The sequence below is a fragment of the Phasianus colchicus genome, chromosome 12 (genome assembly GCF_987193195.1).
Source record: "Phasianus colchicus chromosome 12, bPhaCol1.hap1.1, whole genome shotgun sequence".
NCBI lineage: Eukaryota > Metazoa > Chordata > Aves > Galliformes > Phasianidae > Phasianus > Phasianus colchicus.
Genome location: NC_143447.1, coordinates 1,722,774 through 1,741,933, shown reverse-complemented (window position 1 = coordinate 1,741,933; position 19,160 = coordinate 1,722,774). Strand labels below are relative to the sequence as shown.

General features: G+C 45.7%; 1 protein-coding gene across 15 annotated transcripts in view; it reads left to right on the top strand.

Annotated features, from left to right (window-relative positions):
• The window catches only part of MYO9A (myosin IXA), a 163,822-nt gene that overhangs the window by 112,629 nt on the left and 32,033 nt on the right, over nt 1-19,160 (top strand). For 14 of the 15 annotated variants that reach the window (XM_090148601.1, XM_090148600.1, XM_090148598.1 and 11 more), the window contains 8 exons: nt 1,393-1,514; nt 2,618-2,759; nt 4,061-4,256; nt 8,590-8,709; nt 12,475-12,550; nt 16,454-16,597; nt 17,354-17,393; nt 18,525-18,647. In XM_090148601.1, the coding sequence (XP_090004727.1) occupies nt 1,393-1,514; nt 2,618-2,759; nt 4,061-4,256; nt 8,590-8,709; nt 12,475-12,550; nt 16,454-16,597; nt 17,354-17,393; nt 18,525-18,647 (963 nt within the window). The remainder of the gene's footprint in view (nt 1-1,392; nt 1,515-2,617; nt 2,760-4,060; nt 4,257-8,589; nt 8,710-12,474; nt 12,551-16,453; nt 16,598-17,353; nt 17,394-18,524; nt 18,648-19,160) is intronic. The other variant, XM_090148602.1, reaches the window with a different exon arrangement.

The following is a 19,160-nucleotide window of genomic DNA, read 5'->3' as shown; positions in this document are numbered from 1 at the left end:
CACCTGCATGTGTTGGTGCAACGTTTGTGAAAAGAAAGGATTTTGGTGGGCGAGGTGTGTATGTGTGTCTGGAATTAGTGCTTTAGAGCACTTTCTACATAAAGAAAACTGCAAAAGCTCACTCTTCTGAGGTTCAGGTAAGTAATAAAAGAAAGCCAAGCCTCGCTCCAGAGCATCATTACATGACATATGATATTGAAAACCATTGATCGTGGTGATGTATCTTGTATCTTTGTTAACAAAAATTTCATCATGGGATGTCCCAGAGGTCTCTAGTTCTTTGAAAAATACATGAAGGGTTCATGCTAATATATTGGATAGCTAGAAGTACATTCTTATTTTTTTAAAGGTTTGCACTCAACAGTGACAGCAGAAGGAACAGTAAAAATGAATTGAGTTGGCCTACGTGTGTATTATTGGTGCAGCTGAGGAGGTCTGTCTTATTTTTTTTTCTCCAACTCTCAAAGTGTTTTACAATAGAGAAGTAAAATCACAGCTTGGAATGGTGCTGCTTCTTCCAGCATATGGAGTAACACTTCCAGTATCGCTCTTCTGAGAGTGAGTCACAAGTTGTTACGTAAAAGCATATGATAAAGATTAGGATTTTTATGAGCAGAACAGCTCTACTTTCTTCCAGATGCACTAAAATAATTTCTCCAGAAGACTTTTCTAGGTAACACAGTTGCAGATGCATCTCAGAGGAGATGGCCCTTTCCACAAGAGCAAGGATTGCAGCTGTCTGGTGGAAAACAAATGGCTTGCTTTGGGGACAGCAGGATGAAAGTGGGGACAGATCCCCATTCCTGCTCTGCTGACACCTACTCTGGTGATGTGTGCCCTGAGGGCTGCCAGCCCTTACAGCACAACCATAGGTACTGTTGGGCACAGAAGTGGGAAGTCCAGTGAGGAACGGGGAGTTTTACTGCTTTTTCTGTGTAATTAAATGAGTGTGTTGTACCACTGTTTTCTTTTAAGAGCTTTGTGTGTGCTTAAGTTGTGTCTGTTTCTTGAAGGCCCGGTCTGCAGCATAGCTAACTTACCTCCGGGAGAAAGCAGGCAAAATTAGCACTGTTCTTTTTTATTGCAGCTTAATAAAATGTGGGGTGCATTGGATGATTCATTCCCAAAGTGCTACCACTGCTGTCCATGAAGCAGTTTTCAAGGGTGCTATGCCTGAAATTGTCAAATGCCACATGGTTCTACATAAGACAAGTCATGCGGATGTTCCTGTCTTGTTTTCTTCTGCATCAGAAACATTTGTTGGCACAGTGGTGGACGAGCTGCTTGGTTTGATAACTGATGCATCAGTTTCTTTGGAACCCTTTGGCCTTTTGATTTCCTTTTGCTTACAGCCAGTATCGTTGTAACCTCTAATTGTGCTTTTTCTTGTAGGAGGAATACAGAGCAGAAGGGATTAGCTGGCACAACATTGACTACATTGACAACTCTGGCTGCATAAACCTCATCAGCAAGAAGCCAACCGGCCTGCTCCATCTGCTGGATGAGGAGAGCAAGTAAGTGAGAGCCGTGAGGGGTACTGAGCCTGCCCTCTGAGCTGGGGCTGCAGGCAGGAAAAGATAAGTGCTTTGCCTCTGTAAATAAATGGGGAACATCTGGAAGTGGTATTTCAGCTAATGATCGCCACTTAGGAAGCGTTTGTCCTCAAATCTTAGCTCTTCCTGTAATTTTTCTGAGTGATTTTTCCTAGAAAGATGCTCATTGCTCTCTAGGCTGGTTAGTTTTGTTTCCAAGGTAGTAACGTAAGCAGTTGGAGAATCAGCACACTAAGCAAAAAGCCCTACCCAAACAATACCTATGGTTCTATTTCAGTAATCTCCTCTGTTAGAGGGAAGGGCAGTAGTTCCATTTGCTTTGCTTCTATCTGTGTTTCAGGCTAACAACATGAAGATGCTTGAAATTAAACAGGCAGTACAGATGCTATTATCCAGTCATAAGATGGCTTAGTCAATTTACTCCTAAAATTAAGCCCAGGTGAACCAGGGACACTTGCACATAAGGGCTGCCTTCTGTCGGGTTTAATGGCCTCAGATGCAGCTGAGATTTGCATGCTCAGGTATTTGCAGTGAGATGTCCCCCCATGCTGTAGGTTTCCTTGAGATTTGAGGGTGAAGAACTGGCTTGTTGCTACCAACAGACAGGGTTAATGTACTCTCACTTCTTTCCTTCCTGTTTCCTAGGCCAGGATCAGTTGGGGAACTGCTGTAATTTAACATTTGTAGGTAAGCTAGCTCAGGATTTCCTAGGTGCACAAATACCCCCATAGATGTAAGACTGAGTGTTCAAAGCCTCAAAACCAGTCCCAAAAACTTTGAGTTTCAGATAAATGCCCCTATTTTGAATGATCAACATGCACTGGGCATACAGTGCAGTGTCCTTAATGAATATATGCTTTTTATAACTGGTTTCAGACCACTATTTAATCAGCGAAGAGTTCGTCAGACAGCACGTGTATCTTGTTTTTGTTTGTTGACAGCATACAAAAGAGCACTTGGTGTATGCAGTCATTGAAGCGGAAGCTCAGAATATTTCTATTTTACTGTTTGTGGTCAAGCAAGAAGTGAAGTTTTTATACTCCATTTCCATTCTTTCCAACCAGTTTTCCTCAAGCCACCAACCAGACCCTGCTGGACAAGTTCAAGCGTCAACACGAAGGAAACTCCTACATTGAATTTCCAGCAGTGATGGAGCCAGCTTTCATCATTAAACACTACGCAGGCAAAGTCAAGTACGGAGTGAAGGTCTGTCACCCAGCTGCTCCCCAGCAGTTGCTTTCACTTAAAGCATCTTGTTAGGCTTTGCAGAGATGTTTTGAAGAGGACTTGGCTGGAGAAGAGAAGCGAGCTTGGAGAGGGAAGTGCTTGGTGAAAAGCTCGGCTACAACACACGAGGGGAAGGGGATGGTGGGGATTGTCTTCCTGTTCTCTGCCCTCTTGCATACTCTTGGTATTTGGGGAAGAATTGAGGACGTGCACTGAGGCTCCTGCTGCACCCCAGCAGTGCACTGAAATTTGATATTTCTGGGATTGGTTCACTGAGAGAACCTACTGTCTTTTATTGTTCCATCAGTAGAGTGTACAGCCTACATGAGCACAGGTCTCAGCATCTCAGTGATGCAGGTCATCTAAAATCCCACACAAATGATTTCTGCATTTACCCCACTTACACCCGTAAGTTATTAGCAGGAGGATTTTTGTGAAGATGAGCTTATGCAGGAAACTACACTGGTATTTACAATTGCAGGTCTGTAATTGCACTTTTAATGCAATAGTTACACATGAGAAACTTAAATGGCTTCTCTTTCATGCTTCAGACAGCAGTGCATTGGAATAAAGCATTTGTTTTCTGAAGGTAAAGAGGTGTCTAATACAAAAAGAGAAATAAGGTAGAATCATAGAAACATAGAATCAAAAGGTTGGAAACAGCCTGTAAGATCATCTAGTCCAGCTGTCCTCCCATCACCAGTGCTACCACAAGCACTAAACCAGATCTCGCAGCTCCTCATCCAGACACCTCTTGAACACTGCAGGGACGGCGGCTCCACCACCTCCCTGTGCAGCCATTCCAGTGTCTGACCACTGTCTGAGAGAAAAAGTTCTTCCTTATGTCCAACCTAAACCTCCTCTGGTACAACTTGCGGCCATTTCCTCGGATCCTGTTTGTTGCCTGGGAGAAGAGGCCAAACCCCTCCTCATCACAACTCCCTGAAGTTGTAGAATGCAATGAGGTCTCCCCTGAGCCTCCTCTTCTCCAGACTAAACAATCCCAGCTGCCTCAGCTGCTCCTCATAGGACTTGTGCTCCAGACCCCTCACCAGTTTCGTTGCCCTTCTCTGGACACCTCCAGGGCCTCAATGTCTTTCCTGTAGTGAGGGGCCCAAAACTGAACGCAGTACTTGAGGTGTGGCCTCACCAGTGCTGAGTACAGGGGACGATCACCTCCCTGCTCCTGCTGGCCACACTGTTTCTAATGCAGAAGCATGACTTGAGTTGTTCTGTAGTGCATCTTGCAGAGATTCCTTATTTTGCTCCTTTCTCCGCAGGATTTCCGGGAGAAGAACACAGACCACATGCGCCCAGACATTGTGGCTCTCCTGCGAAGCAGCAGAAATGCCTTTATCTGTGGGATGATCGGCATCGACCCGGTGGCAGTGTTCCGTTGGGCCGTCCTCCGGGCGTTTTTCAGGGCAATGGTTGCTTTTAGGGAGGCTGGGAAACGATATGTTGAGAAGAAAACTGGTAAGTGGGCCGGTTTCCTAACTCTGCTCTTTGCTTTTCACAGCAGCATGAATTTGTTATGTTACTATGGTATTTTAACTAGCCAGCCTGGTTCATTAGGAGTTAATGCTCTGTTAAAAAGCTGAGTAACAGAAATGCATAGATAGCCGATATCCCAAAGTTACACCTACAGGTATGTTTGCAGCAGGATTTTAATGCTCTAAGACCTTCGTTTTACCCCTGCTTCACTTCTTCCTGCGTGCCTGCGTAGGAAGTCCTGAATGATTCAAACAGAAATACAAAAATCAGACAGTAAATTCTTTTTAGCTAGGGTTTCTTTAGCAGTTAGGGTTACATCTACAAAAAAATGGGGATTAATTCCTCCTTAGAGTTTTTCAAGCTGTTCACCCTTCAAGCTGAAAGAGAGCGTGCCCCTGGTCTAGCAAAATTCATTGCTTCACAGTCATGCAGAACCACCAAGCCGTCCTCATGCGGAACACAGGGGCATTAAATTAAATGAGAGTAATGGTGCATCATCATGCTGTGGCAGGCAATACTTGGCTGTGCTTTTAGAACGTTTCTCTGCATTAAAGCAATTTTGGGAAGACGGGTACAAACCATTACTATTAATTTCCGGGCACAAGAGGGCTTGAAATTCATGATGAAATCAGAGCATCAGCAGGGAAAACGCCAGCTGAGTTAAAATTAAGCACGGAGCTGCCCCATTTGTTTTCAGTTGGAAATGTGGTGAGGTGTGCATCAGGGGAGCCAGGGGACAAGGCACATCGATAGGGAAGCCGTGCAAGCAGAAAGAATAATTGTCTTGTTCGGGGAGAACAATACCAGCCTTTGGTCAGATCCCAGGAAGTGCAGGAGACAAAACCAGCTTTCAGCTATTGAGTCTGTGCCCTGAGCTGCTCCAAAGGGGCTGAGAGAAAGGGCATTGCTGAGGAACCTGTGTCTGCCTGGCACATCAAGGCAGCACTTGGACATTGGTGCTTTGCAATGCCAAATGGAGGATGGGGGGATGTTTCACGTGTGCAGCCTCCCTGCATGAAGGAGCTTTCCTGAAACTTGACTCTTTGGCACTGGGAGAAAAGTCACCCAAAATACCTGACCTTGAAAAATCTCAATTTGCGTTTTCCTAGCGTTGCCTCTTCACCTTTCATAAATCTCACAAAGCTGAGCTACAGCAAGCTGTTCAAGGGAAGGAAAAATAAGTTAAGGCTCTGAAAGTAAGAGCTCCTGCCCTGCTGGTTGCAAGCCCTGCTTCGCTTCCTCTGCCTCCTGGGAGCAATCGCGACTGCTGTGCTCATCTCTGCCTTCCTGGCCTTCAGTTTGTGCTGTGCCTTGCTTATATCTATGCGTAGATATAAAACAGTCAGGAGGTTTTCAGGCAGTTTTGGAAGACTCAATTCTTGTACCACCTTCTCTTTCTGTGGCAAAGCCAACCAGTTTCCAGCATGGGCTGAGAACAGACTTTCTGGCACTCAATATGTGACAATACAATACAATATACCACTGTATATATATACAGTGCCCACTTTTTTCTTCAAAACCTCTTTTTTTTTTTTTTTTTTTCCTGAGGAAAGAGAAAAAACAAAAACCAGGAACCCTCAAAATGCAGGATAGTTAAAGTTTGTCCTGAACCTCCCAACGTTCCCCAGTGAGTTTATACCCTCAATTTCTGCCTACCTGCATCTTCATGATGTTACCAGATAATTACTGAATTGGGAAAAAGTCTTGAAAATTGACCATTCTGAAGGCAGAACTAAGGGAGTAGTTTACTAAAGTTAATTCCTCTAATGAGGTGAACATTTTCTGCTGGAGAGCATTCCTGGCTTCCCCTCCAAGTGAGAGCTGCGCAGGGGCAGTGACATTGCTCAGAACCCAGCAGAAGACGTAGCTGGTGCAAAATCCCATGTCTTGCAAAATATCCCAAAGCAAAGGGTTTTGGAGGAGGTGCAGCACAGCAGGAGGCTCAGATGGTCTCAAGAACATCCAATATTGACCCTCCTGCTGCTCAAAATAGTGCTGAAAGGCCACAGCTTTGCACAGTGCATCTATGGCAGAAGGCATCTGTGAATTATTGAAGAGCCACTTGGCACTAAAATTACCTGGTAATTGTTCTGGAAAGCGCAGACAAACTGAAGGCAACATATGTTTTAGGTTTATTTTGTTTTTTACCAAACCTCGCTGGCTTTAATTAGCATCATTTGAATGCCTCAGTGCATGTGGATGTGGAGCTTTTGATGACATTACAGTGGGTTAGCAGAGAAAAACCTCACACAAAGAAGAGCCGTGTACATTTACACGAGTGCTGCACGTGTCATAATTTAATGTAATTCTTAAGCAGGCGTGCTGTCCAGCTCTCTGTCTGCTGCTGCTGCTGCAACCTGGCAGTGGGTGTAGCCAATGAGAAGTGACACATCTGAGGCATGATGCTTTTTTCAAGCCTCTTTGTATTCTTTTGTCCTCATCCCAAATTGATCTGAACTGCTTCTACCTGGCTGCAGGCCCGGCTGAGTCCTGCTTGCAATGTCCAGCAGGAATTTCACGAGAAAACCTGCAGCCTGTGCATACGAGCAGCTTTGCAAAATGTGCTCTGCTTTCTTTGTCCGCCAGCTTTTCAGTTATCTCCTCTGTGCCAGCAGTGCCACGCAGTGCTGTGAGCTCCACGCTCTGCTTTAGAAGTGCTGCAGTGGTATCACCCTTTCTTCCTGCAGTGTTTTGGGGGTTTCCCTTTTTCTCCTGGTGTTCTCACAGCACAGCTTTTAGCGACTTGTTCCCTTTAACTTGGAGGCCCGTGGCAGCAAAGCAGCACAGCTGCAAACTTCTGCCCAGGAGATGCTCCCGTGGTGCTGCTCACCCTCCTCAGGTGGGGCACTAATTAGCTGAAGGGTGGACTCTTTCAGTAATTTGGTTTAATTGTTACTATTATTGAATGTATCAGGGAGAATTAAGATAGTTTGGAAGAACTACACGTTAGAACTAGATTTGGTTTTAATGAACTTTGAGGAAAGGAACATTATCAAGCTTTTTAAGAAAGAAATTTGGCTGATTGACACTTTCTGCAGTCTGCTCTGTCAGTGGTATGAATGTATTATGCAAGAAAGCCAGAGTATTTTGCTAGAGAAGACTTAGAAGGGTTGGTGCTGGTCTTACAAATCAGGCTGTTAGGATTCTGAGCTTTCTCATCTGCTTTTTGCTGGATGTGAAGCAAAGTCCTTGCTCTGAGACAGGGCTGGTGTGGCTCTGTGTTCCCATTCAGCCAGCAAGGGCTGCTCCCAGATAAAACGGGACGTACCCCTATCTCATAAACATGGGCAGAGCTAAACCCTGCTGGGTTCTGCTGAGTTGTTCCCAAAGCCAGGCACTAAGGTAAATTAATAAAAATTGCAAAGAAATACTATTTGCCAAATAAGAGTAAGTGCCAGAAATGATCCCCGAGGTGCCACTGAGCAGCGTGAAGTGGTGCTGATGGGGAGTGATAACCCTTGACAGTGTTCCTCTATAAAGTTCAGTCCTTCCTGATGACGTGACGTGTTGGTACAAATGCTTCTGTGTGTGCTGACACAAGGTAACCCCTCAGTGACCCCACCACACAGGAGTGTGAGGCATCTCAGGCTTCCTATTGCCTCAATCCATTCAGCCACAGAGGGGTGCTGCCTGCTTGCAGAGTGTCACCTGTGTCACCTCTCCTCCTCCCTGTGGTTGGAGCTGGACCACAAAGTCCTCCCAGGGATGGCTTTTTCCACCTCGACCCATTCCCAGTTCTGTTCCTTGCTTACAAACAATCCCATCCCAGTCCAATCTCAGTCCTCTGCCCTCGAGGAAGACTAAATCCTTGTCAGTACGAGTGACTTCTGCTTCTGTTGAGTGGTCACTGCCTGAGCAAGGCACAGCACTGGGATGAGCTGGGAGTTTGGGGTGGCCATGCCTGGAAGTGCCTCTCCAGGAAACTGCAGCCAACAGCTGGCAGAGGCACGGAAGGGGTTTTGAATAGACGATAATACAAGATTTGTGTAATCATTTAATATACGTCCAAATAATCTTGGAGCAATTATGGCATTTCTGTGCCCTGGCCAATATGGCAGTGCAGTTGGGATGCCAGCCAACCTCACCGTCCCGCTGCCGTGTCCACTGCCTGCTTGTGGGGTGGCTGAGGTCCCGCTGTGTCCCTGCTGCTTGTGGGCAGAACTGCTACGATGTAGGCGAGCTCTGAGCCGAGCAGCAGAGCTCTGACATCCTTCAGGCAGCTGGCAGCCTTGTTCTTCACTCTTTCCTGATTTCTGCTTATATAATCTTTCTCTTCTCTCCATTTTTTTGTTTTGTTTTTATTTTACTTCCCAAGGGCATGATGATGCAGTGCCATGTGCGGTTTTGAAAAGTGTGGATAGTTTTAGCTTTCTCCATCACCCAGTTCACCAGAGGAGCTTAGAGATCCTGCAGAGATGCAAGGAGGAGAAGTACAGTAAGGCTCCAATCCCGCCCTTCTCTCTGATGCCGCACTCACACGGAGGAAATGGAGATCAGGTGCATTCGGCGTAGGAAGGGTGGAATCACCCAGCAGCCCTCCGGGCCATCCTGCTGGCTGCCAAAAGGTGTTTGGATTCCATCTGAAATCAATAGGAGAGCAAAAACAAAGGCATATCCACGTCTCTTGAGACGTTGGGTGGTTCTGCTGAGTCTTTCCCTCAGTCTCCACGGGCTATACTCACAAAACATTTGGCATTATTTTAACAGAGCAAGCAGGTAAAGATGCACTTGGTCTCCGTTTCTTCCCCCTCACTCCTTTGTCACGTGATAAACTAGTTCTGCATGACAACATGGATATCCTGCCCATGCTACTAATTCCCAGGGCTGTGCTGTGTGGTGGGAGGAGAAGGGAGGCTGCAGGGAGCGTGCCCTCCTGCTGCAGGGCTGCCAGCAGCACCGCATGCAGCATCACCCAAGGGGCCACTTCCAGCTGCACGCCCTGCAGCGTCAGTCAGAGCCTTAGGAATGGCCTCACTGCTTTCAGGGAGTGATGCAAAGCCTGCAGGTGAACCTTCAGAAGGGTCTGCATACGTGTATGCATTTCATGCTTGCAGCTTGAGATGTGTCATTTCATGCCATTGTTCTCTTCCTTCATTTTGCATAACAAAGCTTACAGAAAAGAGCATGACTGTATGCAGCCAAGGGCACATTTGCTGCCCCAGCTGCTAACGTTGCCCTCATGCAACTTAGGCAGAAGTGCAAAATACTGGGATTTGTTTCTGCAGAAATGGGCATGGTAAGTACAACACTTGGATGATAACTCCACAAATATGCATTTCCTGCTAGGAACCTCAGATCAGATTTCTCTGCTTCCTGCAGCGTAGCATTGGGGGAGCAGAGGAAGTGCTTTAATTCTTATTTTAGACTTCTGTCTACCTACATTACTTTTCCTGCAGCTTCCCACTGTACTTTTATTACTACAAGGAAGCACAATGCAGTGACACAAACACAGAAGTAGATTTTCTGAAGTGTTAAGTGACCTTACTGAAAACAATTCTAATTGCAGGTAAAGATGTGTAGGTTAGCTCAGCAATGTGGGAAGTTTGGGGGGTTTTAATTTGCAGTTTGCATAAGAATGAGGACAGAATTCGTAGAGCTGCTTTGAAACACAGCCTTAATTTAGTGTCAGGCAAGGAAGTTCCATATATAAGGCTGCTGAGCTCAGTGCTTTGAAGCCCGGCTTATTATTATGGCCTGATCTGCTCCCATGGGGCATGCTTCCATAAGCTGTTCCCCAGGTTTCATGTCTTTGACAGCTTAAGCTAGGATTGAAGCACATACAACATTTGGATGTTGAATTGACCGCATCAGTGGGCACTGAGGGTGAAGGTGCTCGGCCTGGGGTTCCTCTGTGGTGTTCCAAAGCGTGGGGGTGAACGTCTCAGCTCAGCCCCATGTCTGTGCTGGCTGGTGTTCATGGGCAAAGTGGGCACTGTTTGAAGTTCTTTGCTGTGAAAACATGTGGTAAGCATAATCATTCTTTGTGAAACCACAGCTGAAGAAGAGGAAATAGATTTGGGAGATGGGAATAAAATTATTCCCGAAATATAAAATACATCAGCCTGCATTTGAGCTGGGTGCAGAGAACAAGAAGGCTTCTTGCACTGCTGTGTTTTGGCATGCAGTGTATTACTGCATGCAGTTTCTTAATCCATATTTCTTATACAACATTCTCTAGGCTGTACACAAAGTGGTTAAATCTAAAACTTTTTGCCATTTGTTCATAAAAAGCCCTCTCTGTTCCCTAGAAAAGGGGCTACATCACTATGGCACCTTTCATTTGGCTTTGGTATGTACGAATGTCTCCTTTTAAGAGCCAAGTGATGGCACGATGCAGTCTTTTTGGTATTCCTGAAGCAATCCTCCTCAACTCAGCTTCTATCCTTGTGCACCGTAATTTACATTCATCAGAAAGTCACTTGGGATGTGTGAGTGGCAGAGTTACAGTGCAGTTGTAATGCAGCCTGTAATGCATTCCTGGGAGCCTGGAATAGACATTTCCTTTTCCTGATGGAAGCAAGGTGTGATTGCAGTGATTTTGAACAACCTTGTCTTCACAATTTCACTCTGACCTGTTCCATTGGGAGGCATGGACAGAAGGAAAATCTGTGCAACACTATTGAAAGTCCATTGTTCATCATCACCTGTTTACATGGGTGGATAGTGATAGGACAAGGGGGAATGGTTTTAAACTGAGACAGGGGAGGTTTAGGTTGGATATGAGGAGGAAGTTTTTCAGCCAGAGGTGGTGAGGCACTGGAACAGGTTGCCCAAGGAGGCTGTGGATGCTCCATCCCTGCAGGCATTCAAGGCCAGGCTGGATGTGGCTCTGGGCAGCCTGGGCTGCTGGTTGGCGACCTGCACATAGCAGGGGGTTGGAACTGGATGAGCATTGTGATCGTTTTCAACCCAGGCCATTCTGTGATTCTATGATTGGAACTGGTCACCAAACACTCCAAGCAGAGTGCTGTAAGTTAGAGAAGCCCTCTGCATGTGTACATGCAAGCATCCAAGCATGGGTAAAAAAAAAAAAAGTAATAATAAAAAATGAAGAGGGAAGAGAATGTTTCCCTGATGAGAAATGCAACCCAAAAAATGCCTTTGATGGCAACAACGGAGATTTTAAAGAGAGTTTTAAACTCTAGGCATGGCTAAGCACTAAAATTATTATCTGGTTCTCTATGGAACATCATCAGAGGTAGAGATTGCAAAACCTCCTGAGCAGGAATTGTTTAATCGTGAGCAAAAATGACAAACGTGTGCAGGGAATCTGCTATTGCTTCTTCCTACTCAGTTACAAGCTATCTCTTAGGCTTCTTCCTTTTCATTTTTTTTCCAGTTTTATTCTGCTACAGAAATGTCAGAGTGAGGGGGCATACAGTTCCCATGTTTAAGTCAGCACTGCGATGTTTCCTGTCTCACAGCAGACATGTCAACACACTTTAAAATTGCATGACTATTTTCTTGTCAAATTGAGGCTTACTGACTCTAAGTAGCTGTGTTTTAGAGGCTTGAAAGCTATTTTGTTTCCTACAAAAATTGCCTTCTGTCTTCTTAAATGCTTGGTTACAAAACATTTCCACTTTGGGGAAGGTAACTGATGATACTTTTGCTTCTGTAACCACGTGCGATGACTTCCTTGGCTATCTATTATTCACGGTCCTCTAGATCTGCCCATCTCGAAGGATGCAGCTTCAGTAACACCTCCCTGTGCAGTGCACATCCACATCCCTTTATCTGCAAGAAGGGAGGAAGCATGGAAGGCATACGTTACCCTGTCTCCAAGCACCTTATTCAAACCCAGGTGTTGTGGCTGCCCCACCAGGTGCAGAGCATATCTTATGGCTTAGGAATATTTTGGACATGCAGGAAGCAGTGCCCGGCGTCACAGCAGTTCTTCCCTTGTCGCTTTTGCTTACGAGCTGGGACACCGTGTCCCTAACACAGCGTGGGAGCGTGGGAGGGAGAGCAACACATTGAGCAAACAGTGTTACTCACAGGGGTATGACTTGAGGGCAGAGAGGCACGACGTTGACAGCGATGGGTACGTTGGCATCCTTGGCACCTTGTTTGTATGGGCAGCATGTGCTGTGACATGTACATCCTCCTTCTCACCGTAGTCAGCACTGAGCTATGGCTCTGCTAATTGCCTGCTGGTGAGAAGCCAGGTAGAAACTCCCCTCTCCATGTGCTGCTGTAGGTATTACTCGGAAAAGCCCGCGGACGCCGCTCTCGGATCTGCAGGGAGTCAATACCATCAATGAGAGGAGCCAGCGGTAAGTGTCCTGCTTCCACAGTGCCATGGCAAGGAGGTGTGGGATGGGAGAATGCTATCTGCTGCTGTTAATGACTGTGTTAATGGTTTTCCCACTGCGCTTATTAATTTTGTCTTCTCTTCGTTCTTTTGCTGCCATGTGATTACATCTAAATATCTTAACTTACAGTAGGCACAGGAAGCAGCTTTACTCAGCCCCAAGGCAGTGCTTGTAGGTGGTGTGATGTGCAGAGTGGTCAGAAGCGTGCAAAAAAAAAAAAAGAATGAATGTGCCAATATCATGGGGAAAAAAAAAGCAGACGTTTTTCTGAGGCAGAAGTAGAGATGATGTGTTTGTGTGCAAGCAGTGTGATTGATGGTGTGGGTGCTGCTGGCTGTGCAGGACCAGGGGAGGTCTGAAATTGTAACTGAGCAAATGTTTGCTGCTTGTTGGGGGAAAATACGGGACGTCTGGTGACTGGAATGTCTCTCAGAGCACAGGGGATCTTCTACTTCCAAAGTAATGTTACAGTGTGTGCACTTTGAAGGAAATTCAACTCGTATGGTTATAGATACAGTCCTATTTTTTATCCTTCCTTGAAGGTTGTGGGCATTCAAGCACCTAATTCGATTTTGCTGATTGAGAGTTGGTTCTGTGCTTTCTGGCACAGATCTGTGCCTCTTTGGCCAAAGTTTCTCCAGATCTTCAAAAGAATTAAGCTTCTGGTGAAGCAAAATGTCTTCATTCCAGTGGGGACTCTGGGTGCACATACCCACCTTTTCCACAGCTACTCTTGTATTGTCCTTCTGCAGATGCCAGAAATTCTGATTATTCAGATAGCATCTCTAGGGAGGTATGGTGCTTCCCTATTCCCTCTGAGCGTACATATTTGGGCACTGGGCAATACATGATCAGTGTACCTTTAGCTCCCAAAGTTATTGCTTGGAGCTGCAGATATCCAGCTGCAACTTCGTGGCTGCTCTGATTTCCATGAGAAGCAAAGAACGAGTCGAGGAGATGCTCACCGAACACCGTGATGCCTGCATCTCATTGTTGGTTTTTTTGTGTGTGTGATGCAAAATATTCTCTAAGTACGTTATTAAATCTCTGATTTAGTGGCCTTAAGCCAAATGTGCAAGATAGAAATTAGATTAAAAAAAAAAAGGAGCAGTATATAGGGGAACAAAAATCCACAGATGTCATCATGCCCCTTTCTTTCCAAAAGAGGCAGACAAGGCTGGTGCCTCCAGAAGTGACTCCTCCTCACTTCTCTGGTTGCACAGGTTTTCCTAAAAGTGATGTAACATGAAACTTTGTCCCAGCAAAGTTCTTGATGGGGAGATAAGAGGTGTTGTGAAGTTTCTCCAACTGCCATCTCTCAGCAGTCCAAAGGAGGATGCTTATTGAAAGAAAAGCTTGAGATGGGGTGGTGGTGCTTGGAGAACATCAGTTAAGTGAGATGGCATTTTTCTGGTTGTATAGCTCCGACTTCAGGGCATGCCAGTAGGGCAGGTTGGGCTGCCAGTATTTTCATAGCCCAAAACATTTTAATTATCTGGAGTCCTTGATAGTACATCTTGTAAAGGCAGGGAAACTCCTACTGTCTCACAGAACACGGAAGATGAATGTGTTTATTCCTTTCTGTCGAGGTTCAGCCTGTGGTCAGCTGTATTTATTTGGCTTAAAACAAGTCAGGACATCACACAAATTCCCATAAACAGCCAACATCAAGGGTAGTGTCTGCTGTGTCTTCCTTCCTTCATCCTCAGCAGTTGTATCCTAAAAATACTCAGGACAGACCTCTATTCCTGCTACACCTCTGCTGTAACTGGCACAAATGTGGTTTTGAGAGTGCTTTCCCCGTGTTTCTCTTGGTGTGGTGACTCAGTAGCATGGTCTCTAATCTTGGCATCGTTGGGCAACGCAACCTTGGGCATCACTGGGGACTGGTCCCACTTGTCCTTTGTGCCCCTGCCTTCTGAAAGCCCAAAGCACAGTGTGAGCTCTCATGTCTTTAAATCCCAGAAGGCACTTTTGGAGTAGGCGTGTGATTTTTAATACCTTTCACTGTGAATAATTTTGATCTGAAGAGTCATTAATTATGCTTTCTAAATGTAGGTTTTGCTTTTAAGTTGCTCTCGTCAAAAAAAAAGAAGGGGGATATGCAGAGATAAGGATAACACCTATAGGAAAGAGGTTTGCTGTAACAGCCCTGTGGTTGAATTGTCCCTCAGTTCAGAAGTGTTGAGCCAACAGATAGGCTGGTGAGTGATTTACAGAGCTAAATGAAACAGAGGAATTCTCTTTTCAAGCCATCTCACCATCATGTGGTGGCTGATAAGTCTGTGTTGTACAACTCCCAGGATAGCCCGGGGCTCTCTTCAAAAAGCAAATTTCAAGCATGACATCATGCAGGAAGGGATGGGGAGGGCCCAGCAAGCTTCTGATCTCAGAAGAAAGTGACCGTGTGGTTCCCACATGCTGGGATGGCAGCTGGAGGAAACCAGGCTTCAGCAGAGCTCGGGAAGCCAGCACGCCTCGGAACTGCCTTCAGCAGCCACTGAGTAATGAAAGCCATGCCACTGCTAACCAGAACCGCTTGGGCTGTCTGCTTTCATGCAGCAGAAACTGTTTTATGTTCCTTGATGTTGGCGCAGCATGCAGGGAAGCAGGTGTTGATCAGTCTGTTTTGAAGCAGTTGGTTTTGCATGGTGAGATGATTGACTTCCAAGTACCACAACAGCTGTGTCCATCACTGTGTGCACATATTCATCCCAAAGTGTCTGTAGTAAATAGAGATGGTTGGTCTTTTTAAATCTGCATGAGAATGTATAGGGTTTTCTCTTCTTTAGTCTCCTTCAGAGCCCATATCACCACATTCTTATTCAATTCTGAGTTACAGTTGGCTGAATTAATGATGGGTTGTGGGTCCTGAAGGTGGCCATTGAGGGTTAGTGGAACTGGTTCAGGCAGTGTTTTTTTCCCCTGCAAGCAGGAGGGTTTGGGACCGTGGCTGTGAAGGTGGCCTGCAGACATCACTGGAATTCAGGCTTCTCTGTGGCCTTCCTTGGATCGAATGGGCTGCTTAAAAAAAATGAGATCCGGAGGCACTCATCAAGGGTTTGCTTTGCTGTGATTCATCCTTTCTTTTAATAGCAGTACACGTCAAAATACTAGGAATGACTTTTAAAAGCATTGCAGCAAGGCAGTGAGGGGACTTGAATCTTTATGCTGTCTCACTCCAAAGATTTGGCTATGAGCTTTGAACTGGCTGCATTAACAACTCTTTTTGCTTAGCGTTTTCTTTCTATTGTGGCACTTGATCTTTCACTTCTTCCAAAGCATAAACCACTGTGTTCTTTGGCATCTTCATGACCAGAAGACTGATGCTGCCATACTGGTGCCCTCCATGACCCGGCTCTCTTCCTGTTCTTTTCCCATCTTTCTGAAATATCTCTGGGGTTCTGCAGACCCCACATCCCTCCTTAGACCAGTGTTATTTTGTATGACAGTTTCTGCAAGGCTGGCTGAACCATACGAAAGTATTGCAGCCCAGGGAGATGCTTTGCATGATCCCAGGCACTGGAAGGAGGCTCCTCTTGGCCTCCTCAGCAGCCCTGGAGGTGATTTTGCCTTGATGTGAAGCTTTGTGGAAGCTTTTCCTTCCTGTAAGGGAGGACTGTGATTCCTCTCTTCCTCCTCCTGCAAGCCAGGGCTGCAGGTGAGCCGCATTCCTGGGTACCAGCACAGCTGTGCTCCGTGGCAGAAGGGAACAAACTGGGGAAGTGATTCTGATCTTCCACCTTAGGAGATGGCATTGTTTATTAAGTAAATCATCTCAACACTTTATTCTGTCGTAGAACCATCGTTTGTGTCTATTCCATCTGTCCTTAAATGTGTCTGACTGCCCTGTTTGGGTTTCAGGGATGCCTTTGCTGTTGGCTGGAATGGCCGGATGGGGATGCGGCACAGCAGGCTCACCAGCCCCAGCTCCTTCCTGGACAAGGATGGGATATTTGTGAACGCAACTAACAGCAAGCTGCTGGAAAGGGCCCACGGCATCCTCATGTCAGTACAAAAGGAGGGGATTTTGGCTTCGTTCCTGGTGTATAATGAGCAATATGGGTAATAAGAGGAATGTAAATAGCCAAAACAAGCAAAAAAAAGATCAGTTTCAAGTGGGCTTGGACACAGTTGGGTCAAAACGACCCCAGTATGTTTTATATATCTGAGTTATTCATCCCTTATCGTTCATTTGTAATGACATACAGTAAAGTGGTACGGGGAAGTGAGAGAAGGAATGAATCTCCTGGTCAAACCAGTCTAAAGAGATGACAGTGATGTTATGCAGTAACATTTTTTAACGTGATATCAAAGTTTCCATTACAAATTAGATGTGGAAATGATGCGGGTGAATCACACTGCAGCCTGATGTGGAGTTTCAGAGAGCATCACCCAGGTGGTGTGAGAAAGCAGGATGGTCCCCGTGCTGCCCAAATTAGCCCTTCATTTCTGATGTAAGAATGCACTGTGATTGAGTACCTTCCTCTCAGCTGTGGAGCTGAATCCGTATGAGTTGTCAGCATGCAGAGGGAGCCTCATTTCAGGTCAGGTTGTAGGAAGGAGTTGCTAAATGGAATTTTGCAGGGCTTGGTTCATACCCTCCAATGTTTTTGAACCTTACTGTCTGTACTGTGTCACAGTAAAGAAAAAAGAATTGTGTTCCTTAATGGCAGAAGGAGAACTGTTCTGTTGTAGTGTAACACACAAATTATTCTGCAGTTACACAAATGGATTAATCTGAGCCATTTATTGTCTCCCCAGGCGAAATAAGAACTGCAAAGCCAAACCCAACCTCCCAAAGGTGAGAAGCAGCGTTTTGACCTTGCTGGTCCCAGGTTAAGGCTGTGGGTGCAGTGCTGAAATGCTGATGTGTGTAAGAAAGATGGCTGGGGTTGCTCTGGGGCTGCTGTCATCTCTGCTCTGTTTGGGGCTCATTAGTGTCTGTAAAACCAACGGATTTCAGCCCTGGTTTGTGCTGGGGGAGGTGTGTGTGAGCACTTGCATCCTCCTTTTCAGACCTGCTTGGGCTCTTTCTTTCCTCCTCCTGGGGAGGGGTGTGTGTACATGCTAGGGAAATACGATAACTGCATCTCTAAAAAGAGCAAGTAAGTTATGCAGAATGGCTGTCACCTGATAAGCAAAGTGATTTTCGTGATGCCTGCACAGTTTGGTCTTAAAAACAATCTTAGCAGTTGATCATTTCTGCCATACCTACAGCATGGCTGCATTCTATGTGAGTCCTGCAGTCCCTGTAGTCTTCTAATGGCAATAAATTAACTCTTCATTAATAGTGGATGTAGTGTGTGTGATGAAGTGACCATTTCATAGCAGTTAGAAGGAAGGAGGTTTTCAGTAGGTTTTGTGGACTGATGCCTTTTTTTGGCCTTGGCAGTGCTGGCTCAACTGAAAGAAATTCTCCACTGGCTTTTGCACTGTGTCAGTGTGCCAGTCCTCCCTAGGACTTCCTCGTACCCCCCATCCTTACTCAGGAGATTCTGAGGTCCTGCTGGCAAGCACGTGGTTTCCATCTACAGTTTCCTGTTCACAGGAATGAAGCCCCTGGACTTGCTAATTATGGCTGATGGCTCATTTTCTATATGCATGTGATGAATTATTTGTAGCGGTCACAATTCAAGTTTGTTGTTAAAATGCCATGAAAATAATAGACAAATGGTCGACTTTCCAGTGATATTTATGTTTGTCTGCAACCCCACTTTAGTGTCAGAGAGACAAACTTCCCATGCTCAAAGAAGCCTTTGGCAAGAACTAGGAAGCCAAGCAGGTCATATGTTTCAAGCCATTCCCTGATGTTTTCTATGGAGATGAAATAGGGTGGTTACTGTAAGGAAGCCCTGCAGGGCATGTAAAGGGTTATAGCATGGCAATAAGTTCTAGTTATGTTTATAGAGAACGAAATCTGTCTTTTCCACAGCACATGCTGGATGTGAAGTCCCTCAAGCACCTGACCAACCTGACGCTTCATGACCACATTACAAAATCCCTTCTCCATCTCCATAAGAAGAAGAAACCGCCCAGCATCAGTGCCCAGTTCCAGGTAATGCAGCACTCTGCCTTGGTACAGATGGGTGATAAGCCTGCACTGAATGAAAAGCAAATACGTTCCAGCTTCACCACTGTTTGTTCAGGATGTGAGCTCAGCTCAAGATGATGCTCCAAGACAGCAGAAGTGGGATGTGAGGATGAGCTGCAGGACAGAGATTGTCACCTGCTGCAGAAGGGGATGGGAAAAAAGGCAGTTATGTCAGGGTAAAACCAATGGGCAAGGCATCAGGGAAAGCCTTGTGCTGGGGGGATTGATGCTGGTCTCTTTCATGCCTGTGATTTTTTTTAAGTGCCCTCATAGAGAGGCACCTCATCAAACATTTACGTAGCGTGCAGCTGTGTGTGTGCACAGCCTGTTTTCTGGCTCCTTGCTTTCAAGGCAATCACATCATCTTGTTTTCTCTGCTGAATCCAGAAAGCTAGTCAAATTCTGCTATAGGATTTTAAAGTGTTCTTTTGCTTAGGTTCAACATTTAACATTCCATCTGTTTTCAAGTCAGGTGGA